Genomic DNA, 9,845 nt, shown 5'->3' with positions numbered 1-9,845 from the left:
AATTCATGCATCTGATTAGTGTACAAAATGTGGGGAAGAGGCAGAGTGGAGGCTTTGGAAACATAAGCTTGAACACCTGACATTGTTCCCAACTGAAATCCAAAAGCTTGTATAGTGTGACAAACATATGTGTCTTGTATTAAGTAGAAAATTCTAAATCCTTGCAATTTAAAAATTCTAAAATTCCTTCCAATAAAATTTAAAAGTTTTAAAATCCCATGAATTTATTTTCTGATTAGACTTGAATATATATTGATGAGTCAGGTAGTATCAAGTGCTTTACTAAACATTATCTCCAATCCTCACCATGACATTGGGAGGTAGGTTTCTTCACTCTCATTTTACAGAAGGGATGGACATGATGATTCAGAAAGGTAAAGTAACTTGCTTAGGAATTAAACCTAGGGGCTGAGTCCAAAGTCTTTGGATTTTTCACTTCAGCCTTTATTTTTCAATCCATATTTTTGGCTAAAATCTCACAAAATACATATAATATGATGGCTACTGAAACATTTAAGTTATAAACATCTGATGATTTGATAAGTGCTTCAATTATTTTAAAGCAAATTATTTAGAGGCATGACGGGCAATTTCCTTTTCATCAAAGCCTCATAAATTCTGTTAATATTCCAAACACAAATGATGACATTTAAAAAAACTCATTCAACAAATATTTGCTGTATGTGATAAGAACTTTATTAGACACTGGAATGAACACTAAGACAATTCCTTCTCTTAAGGAAATTTGGTATGTTAACAGGACATATTTTTTAAAATCTTATATCAGTGAGTGTATCTCACATTTTGACAATTAGTTTGTATGTATCTTTTAGGGAGGAACTCAGATTCAGAGAAGCAAGGTAAAGTTTTCAGGAGATGAGACTTCAGCTGAACTTTCAGGACAAGCAAGATCTGGATATATTGATACGTGAATAATTTCAGAGCTAGAACTATGGTACCTAAAATATTTAACTGAATTTGGCTAACACTTAACCGAATGTGTATCTTATAACAACATCTTTAGTCTTCCCAACAATTCTGTGAGACATGGACTATTATTATTTCCATCCCACTGATAAAGAAACCGAGGCACAGAGGTTAGGCAACTTGTTTGACGTGTTCCACATCCAGCCAGCACTGGAAGAACCGAGATTCAGACCCAGAGAGCACAGGGCCACCATGTCACACTGCCTTCCTGGGTACACAGGTGACAGTCTGGTTGGGGGAAGCACCTCACGTGGTTGGACTGGGAGCTGCAGCACAGAGGACCGGGATGAGAGCAGCCTGACCAGGACAGAGGGCACTGTTCACCGAAGCAATGGGAAAGTGCCTTGCAGAGACAGGCTCACAGATTGCCAAAAGCCACGGGACCCAAAGAGCTTAAGATCTTGCACAAAAAAGTGCACTTTGCTTTTAAAAGATGTATTTGTATAAAATCAAGAAACCCAGGTGTTGTGGACTACATGATGTTTGTGTCCTCGTGAAAATCCATTATGTTGAAACCCTAACCCATAGGGGATTGTATGCAAAGTTGTCTTTGGGAGGTAATTGGGTTTAGAGGAGGTCAGGAGGGTGATGAGATTAGTGTCCTTAGAAGAAGAGAAAGACACTAGAGCTCTCACTCCTCCATGGGTCCCACAGGGGAGGAAACCAGGAAGAGGGCCCTCACCAGAACCCGACCATGCTGGCACCCTGGCCTCGGACTTCCCGACCTACAGAACTGTGAGAAATTAAACGTTTTCGTTTAAGCCACCCAGTTTATGGTATTTTGTTAAAACGGCTTAAACCCACGCAGACAGCAGGGAAATGTCTTTCCCCTGGTGTCAAATGTAAACATTCCCTTCAACCCATGGACTGGGAAACCGACCAGATGTAATACAAAATATGTTCAAAAGTATCACTTCCTCCCTGCAAAACCCTGTGTGCTTGGGGACCTGGGATGTGTGCTCTGGGGGCTGTCTCCTCACAGACCCAGAGCCCCTGCCATTGGCCAGAGGCAGGTGTGTGATGACAGGAGAGGAATGACGGGGCAACTGGGTTTTGCCCCCCTCATCACACGTCAGTAATAGGGCATGAGGATATAAAGAGGAAAGAGCATATTTATAGACGAAAGGACTAGAGTTAAGGTGGAGACAGGAAATCTTCTGAATGTGGGTCAAAGAATCTTACAGGGCTCAAGCTCAAGCCCTCCATAACTTTGCTCTCAACAGCACAAAACTTGGTTGTCAAAAGATTTCTGGAAGAGGCAATTCTTCCTCTCCTGCATTCCTCCCATGGCAGGTGATTCTTCCGTCCCATTAATATGGTGGGAAAATTATGGGCTTTGGGCAATTGTGTGCCAATCAGCCAGTGGGGCTCCTTGTACTATATTTAGCTCTCTGAGTCTGGAGTTCCCTCAAGTGCAAAAAAGAGCATAATGAGATTCACCTGGCTTTAAACAAGAGGAAACCAAGGAACAGTGCCTGATCCATGGCAGCTTCTCAAGAGTAGTGGCTTCTTTTTTCTTTATCCAAATAAACACATGATTTAAGGAACTTAGGAAGAAAAAGAGATAACTTCTTGGATATAAGAACTGAAGTAAAGCATGCCCAGAAACTTGATCAGAAGCAAGGGCACAGGTTGGACAGATTTTTAGCACAGAGGACTCACCAGTTCACACCAGGACCAAACAATCCTATAGCTTCACTTTGGTCCCTTGGGGAGCCCAGCATCAATCCAGACTACAGTGTGTCCCAAGACTCCGTTCCATTTCCTCAGAACTTTGCTATCCTTTGAAAACAGATCATTGTATCTCTCCTGCCTTTTGACATTCCCTTGGGAATAATCCCTGAGAGTCACATTTAGAGATAAAACCTTATGCACTTTGGTTCTCCCCCCACCCCAACTTGTGTAAGGCTAAGGTACATGATTACCTACTATCCTATAAGTGATACTTGCAACGAGTTAGCTTTATTCTAACAAAGTTGAAAGCTCAAACACTTGGGGATTCTTTTGCTTTCAAGGCCATTTTGCACTAGAAGAATTGACTTTTCTCCCCTCTGAAATGTAGTAAATTCTAACTACAGGAAAAATCGGTAGCATTTGTTCCAACGACCAGCTGCCCTCTCAACAAACTAACTGGCTGATAAGGGAATAAACTCCCCCCCAAAACAAGCAACAACAGTGACAACAACAAAACCTCTGAACAGTGATGGTGACCACAGTAATTATCACAGGAAGGTAGCAAAACAGAGAAAACAAAATTCAGGTTCCAGCCCTAATACTTCCGAGTTCCTTCATCTCACAAAATGGGGTCACCAACTCTTTCCTTGCCTACCTCGTGGGGTTTTGTGAAGATTCAAGAATGTATGTCAAGCATAAAAACAGTAAAATGTGATGTCTCATTACAACCTGCCACGTATGAATTGAATATGCATTGTATAGACACACAGTAATCCACACATAATCCACTATTGTTCTAACGTGTCGGTGAGTAATCTAGTTTATGCTCCTGATATTCTTACAAATTTTATTAGAAGAAATGAAATGTTAGGTGTCAAGGTTTGTGAGGCATCACATTAGTTCCTTGTATAATACATTGGAGATAATAAGGGCAGTCTTTGAGGCTCTGGCCAGAAAAATCAGCAAGCCATTGTTTCAAAGAGGAGGATGGGACAACCTTTTCATCCAAGACCTGGGTGGAGGTGGCAGAAAGACTATTGTGATTTATCCTCCATCGTTTCCAGATAATCCAAATAAACCTGGATTATCCAACAACTTGATCTTTGAACCATATTATCTTATCCTTGTCCCCTCATCCCACTGAGTTTCTTTTAGTAAATTTGTCTTTGAGGGTCATGCTTTCATTTTTACTCAGGGGGTCCAAAAACAACTTACAGCGATCTACTGCTGCAATGACTACTAAAGTCTGGTTGAGGCCATACCCTGGTGCCCCTTTGTGAAGGAAGATGATGACATTTCTTTCACAACTGAGTGACACAGAGAATGCTTTCCTTGAAGAATTAATGATATTTGCCCCTCTGTGAACAAAGAGAATGAGGATCATGGAACTGGTAACTGACTTTATCTTTCTCCATGAATGACCTTATATTGTTGTGAATTATTTCTCACCTTAAATCCAAGGGTGGGTAAAATAACACACTCCAGTTTATTTAGTGTGCCATTAATTGAAGGTTATCAGATTATTTAAAAAACTGTGCTTGGGGCTTCCCTGGTGGCGCAGTGGTTGGGAGTCCGCCTGCCGATGCAGGGGACACGGGTTCGTGCCCTGGTCCGGGAGGATCCCACATGTCGCGGAGCGGCTGGGCCCGTGAGCCATGGCCGCTGAGTCTGCACGTCCGGAGCCTGTGCTCCGCAACGGGAGAGGCCACAACAGTGAGAGGCCCCGCGTATCGCAAAAAAAACCCACAAAAGACCCCCCCAAAAAAACAGTGCTTGAAGAAAATAACCCTCTTGTGGTTTTAATAACTACTTAAAAACTAAATGTTTTTTACAAATCTTTAAAGAAAACAATTTTATTAATTAAAAAAACAGCAATACTGATTTTGAAAAGACTGTCGATGTCATGGTGGTTTATTGGGTAAATACAAAGTATAGGCCCTTGCTCTTTTATTTTTTTAAGCAAAGCCAAAGAGATTAGAAACCAAGTAGACATATTCTCTTTAGAATAGAAACATAAATTAGTTTTAACTAACAATTAGGCACTTAAAATGTAAATGTAAAATGGCATTTTGAAGTACAAACTATAGTTACACTCTTAAATTCCTCCTGAAATGTTTTTATAAACACAAATGCACAAGCATGGAAAACATATTTCTAAACTAAGATAATTTCCCCTTTTTAAAAAAAGAACCTGAATTCAAATCCCATATGATAGACCAATGATTAAGGTACTGGTGGGTAGGGGAAAAGAGCTTCTGAAATTTACATATTTAATTAAAACTTAAGCATTTAATAAAACTATTACAATAATATACAGTATATATGATAATGAAAAATATATGTCAGGAAAATAATGAATTCTAGACTTAAAATTTTACTTTACAACAAGGCACTTAACACATTGAAATAGTACAGTAAATTTCCAAAAGATGCAATTGGCTACCTCTCAAACCTTGTAATAATATTTCTTTTGTGAATATACTCTAACATAACCATACATTTTGCAGCATTAATCATTGCATAGGAGGTAAATTAAATAATGAATTCCAACTTGGCAACTAGATTAACTTATATGTTTATAGTTTCTTCTTTTTCTTTTAAAGGACAGTTTTAAATAATTCCACAATAAAGAACTATTCTCATTCATGATTCATTCAGAACACAACATATTTAGATAAATGAATCATAAAATAAATCACAACTTATAAGATGTGTATCTATATAAAAACTTATCTTTGGGTACCTTTTGACATGATTTTCAGTGTTTAGGTATTGAAGTCAAGAGCACTTCTTAATAGAAGAAATATTTTTAGCAAGTAAGTCAAAGGAGTTAAACTATTGCAACACAATGACATTAATAAAAAGGACTCTATACATACAAATAGAAAAGCCTTTAACACAGGGCATATTAACTATAATATGCTTGATTTAACCATGTAAACTCAGTTATTAAGAAATTCCTTCTCATACTTCCTTACACTACAGAAGTGAGTGTGTTAAGACCAGCTTAAACTTTTAATCAGTTTTACAGTGCAAAACAAAAAAATTTTATAAAAGAATTTTAAAAGAAATGTTCAAAATATTCAAGGAACAAGATGTGAACTCTCGACTGAAAAAGAAACTGCATGAGTTCTAGCACGTAAAAAAAAACCACACACACACATAAGAAAGACAGCCAACCTGGTGTTTCAAAGTAAACAAAGTATAGGCAGTTATAAAGGGAGACATTAATGATTGTGATGGTGAGAGGTAAAAACGGTCCGCAAGTTTTCTTTGATCAAACTTATAAAAGATTAGAATCGCAACCCCCTGTGACCTAAGCACATTTTCCCTTTGGGAAAGGTTTAAAATGCCTTTAAAATAATTATCCTTTTGCATGATGCTTTCAGATTATTGACAAAAATAATTTTTAAAATGCCTTTCAAAACTCGAAAATACACTTAAAAAAGTGGCGTTTGTGTTCCAAGTCATATAAGGTATTTCCACAAGGGGGCACTGCTATACAGCAAAGAACCTTTGCGATGTCATCCATCAACCAAGACTAGAAACTCGGGCTAGTTCACTACCACTTTCCTTCCACAGCAAAACTTGTTTCCCAAGATGCCAGTAAATTAAATAACAAATTCTAAATTACTTTGGGTGGAACCGAGTAGGTAAGAAGGCTTTATTTTCAGAGCTAGTGGAGGAGATCAAAAAAAACAGAATCTGAAAGGAATTTATTTTCATTTGAAAGAATTTAGAAAAAAATGTGGCATCATTTACAGAAATTATTATAGAAATACTGCACCGAGGACTTAATCACAGAAAAAGCTTCAAACAGGAGCACTGGCTTACAAAAACAAGGATAACGAATAAGATCTTATAGATTGATTAGCAAGGAAAAGGAGTTCCAAAAATTTATTGTTTCAAAAGGCAAGCTCATAATTATGATTTTTTAATCAAGGTATAATTGACATATAACATTATATTAATTTTAGGTATACAACATAATGATTTACTTGTATATATTGTGAAATGATCACCACAGTAAGTCTAGTAATTGTTTATGTTTTATATCCCAAAGTGGCATGTTGGGTTGAAACTGAAGTTTGCTTTTCTAAATGTAAGTGGGTTTTTTATTTTCCCATCTTGAAACTTTGATATTCCCCACCCCCCTTATTTTCATAGCACATGTTTCCACAGCATTTATTAGAGAGCTCTGACATATACATGTAAAGAACACGGGAGCAGTAGTGTCCACAAATGAGGTCATAGATGTTTTTAAAGTTCTTTAAAAGGTGATGGTATTATGTGAAAAAAAACAAAACAAAACAGGATTATTTGACTAAAATGCAAGACTTATACTGTTTTAAAGGATCTCCAACAATCAAGGATGTCCATGATTTTTAAAGGTTAAACACCTTTCCTTACTTAATTTGAAGAAGACTGGGTTATCTAAGATGCAGCTGAATAAGGCTCTAAGGTATAGCAGGTTGTTTTATTTGAATTCGAGGCTCAAGGAATACACCAATGTTAGGAGAGCAAAACCCAGGCTTCCGTATCAGATACTTTTCCTCACAATTAGACAAAAGAAATTTAAAATCAGTGTTTTCAAGTAGAACACATTGTCTTATCGCAGATGTCAATATTTAACAAATGAAAATAAGTGAAAATTATATAGAATTATAGCTAAACACAGCAGGTAAGCTACACATGTTTCTTACTGACTTACTTAATAATAAATACCAGAAAAACTTCTTGCATTCCAAAGCCTGCCAAGGATGTTTAGGGTTTCAATTCTTGTTGTAAATAACCAGATTAGTCTGTCTTTCTGCCTTTGAATTCAACCTTTAGTGTTTCTTTTTTACACAGAGAAAGAGCCATACTGAAAACATATACAGAATTTTAGCACCAAAGGATGATGACCCTTCTGAACAGATCTGTATTGTGCTTCTCTCCAACAATTTAAAGGTCAATTTTGTGTACCGAATCAAGGCCGACTTGTTTACAATGACAAATTTAGGGATGTTTTTCATTCTAAGTGGGGAGAAATTTTCACCTTCAGTATAAATGTAACTGCCTCCTACCAGCCCCCCTGGCCTCTCCACTCTCTGACTAGTGTTGATGACTTTGTGACCTTAAATTTTTTCCTACGGTTACTAGAAGTCTAAAGAAATTAAGCCAAGAATTATCCAAAAGATTCAACAGCATTAAATAATGCACTACATCTGGTCAGATTTTTAAAAATCCATCTTTTCTTTTTTTTTGCATCACCTGAAGGAACTTTAGAAACTATTATTCCCCTTTATTGAGTAGCTGTAACCGACTAGCACACCAATTCCAACCATAGATTATAGTGCAGCACCGTGGTATAATTTTAGGGTCAAAGTAAAATTACTCAATTGTGGTATGTGTCCTTAGGACCAGTACATAAGAAACGGAGTCTCTTGCTAAAAGGCAAGGATGCATTAAACTTTTGGATTCCATCTTGGTTTTTCCATAAAGCACAATGTCACTAGGAAGAAATGGTTGTCAGTGAAATGTGACCAACTGTATTTCTGAGTTCCAATTTGCAGCTCTAAAACAGACCTCACACAGGGCGTGACCTGGGAGAGAAACACAGGCTTGTTCTCCACAAGGGCATGAGCATCAGTTCATGCAGCTATGTGTGTTCAGCCTGTGCTACACTGTTGACTGCTCTGGGGGCACAGGTGCAAAGTTACCAGGTGGACAGCAGAAGGACTCCTCATTAGCATAAATAGCCCCATGTCTCCTGTATATCTGTCACAGAGATCTTAAAATGAAATATTTACACACATGTAAAATCTGTGGGTGTGTCAAATACTATATTTACTTAGTTCATTTTTTTAAGTTATAAAATTATCAGTTAAAAAAAATAATAAAGTGAAAGTGATATAGTACATTGGGTGGTAGCAGCAGCGCATATTCCCAGACCTGACCCTGACCTTCCCCTTGACAGAGCAGAAACAAAGTTTACCTGAAGTTCACTCACAACCCATGGATCTCCCCCTCACTGATAAGCCTAATGCTAAAAATCACTCCCGGGCTTCCCTGGTGGTGCAGTGGTTGAGAGTCTGCCTGCTGATGCAGAGGATACGGGTTCGTGCCCCGATCCGGGGAAGACCACATGCCGCGGAGCGGCTGGGCCCATGAGCCATGGCCGCTGAGCCTGCACGTCCGGAGCCTGTGCTCCGCCACGGGAGAGGCCACAACAGTGCGAGGCCCACGTACCGCAAAAAAAAAAAAAAAAAAAAAAAATCACTCTCAACATTAGGTGATTCTATTTACACAGTGGCCGTATATATCAGATTTTTATTTAAAACATTAACAAATTCTTTTGACCTTGGAGGGAAAAAAATTCCTGAAAAAGTTCTGAAGTAGAGAGCTTTAGTGGAGAAAGAATGAGGGAAGGAGTAGTATGTTCTCTGGCACCTCTTTAAACAAGCTCATTAGTAAAATCCCAGTTTGAGGACTTGTGACCAATGAATGAATAGCTGCAGGAGAATATAACTTTCTCAGGATGAATAAAAAACCAGTCAAAGGGTAATACTTCGTTCATCTTCCTAATCATTTGCACAAAATTTGGTCTGCTTCATCTAGCAATCAGTTCTCCTAAAATTAAAAAAAAAACAGGGCTTCCCTGGTGGCGCAGTGGTTGACAGTCCGCCTGCTGATGCAGGGGACACGGGTTCGTGCCCCGGTCTGGGAAGATCCCACATGCCGCGGAGCGGCTGGGCCCGTGAGCCATGGCCGCTGAGCCTGCGCGTCCGGAGCCTGTGCTTCGCAACGGGAGAGGCCACAACAGTGAGAGGCCCGCGTACAGCACAAAAACAAAAACAAACAAAAAAAACCTATACCTTTGGTTACAGCGATAACTCTTTTGGTCTAAGAGCTGATGCCTTTGTTTTGCTCCTCAGGTAGATTTTTCATTATCTTCACCAGTCTTCTGAACCCGTGAATACTTCTTGCAAGACCATTTAAAGCAGCCTGGAGGGCAGGACAGTGGCCAGGAGAAGCAGCAAGGAATTGAGCCTTGTACGTTTTTCTCAAAAAAATAAAAGATGGGGAACCACCATGCTCGAGACAAGAAATTAGTCTGTGAAGAGACCTTCAAGTTCTGTAAAAGGCAGAAAAAAAGTAAAATGAGACATATTTTTCACAATTTGCATCCTAATTTGTTTCTT

The 9,845-nt window shown here is 38.6% G+C and overlaps 1 protein-coding gene across 7 annotated transcripts in view; it reads right to left on the bottom strand.

Annotated features, from left to right (window-relative positions):
- Positions 1–4,554: 4,554 nt before the first annotated feature.
- SGMS2 (sphingomyelin synthase 2) overlaps positions 4,555–9,845 on the bottom strand; it is a 90,587-nt gene continuing 85,296 nt past the window's right edge. For all 7 annotated transcript variants that reach the window (XM_081247015.1, XM_081247013.1, XM_081247014.1 and 4 more), the window contains one exon: positions 4,555–9,778. In XM_081247015.1, the coding sequence (XP_081103141.1) occupies positions 9,575–9,778 (204 nt within the window). In that variant the 3' untranslated portion in view covers positions 4,555–9,574. The remainder of the gene's footprint in view (positions 9,779–9,845) is intronic.

The sequence above is a fragment of the Mesoplodon bidens genome (assembly GCF_964165515.1).
Source record: "Mesoplodon bidens genome assembly, chromosome: 1".
NCBI classification, from domain to species: Eukaryota; Metazoa; Chordata; class Mammalia; order Artiodactyla; family Ziphiidae; genus Mesoplodon; species Mesoplodon bidens.
This window is presented reverse-complemented; position numbering and strand designations above follow the sequence as displayed.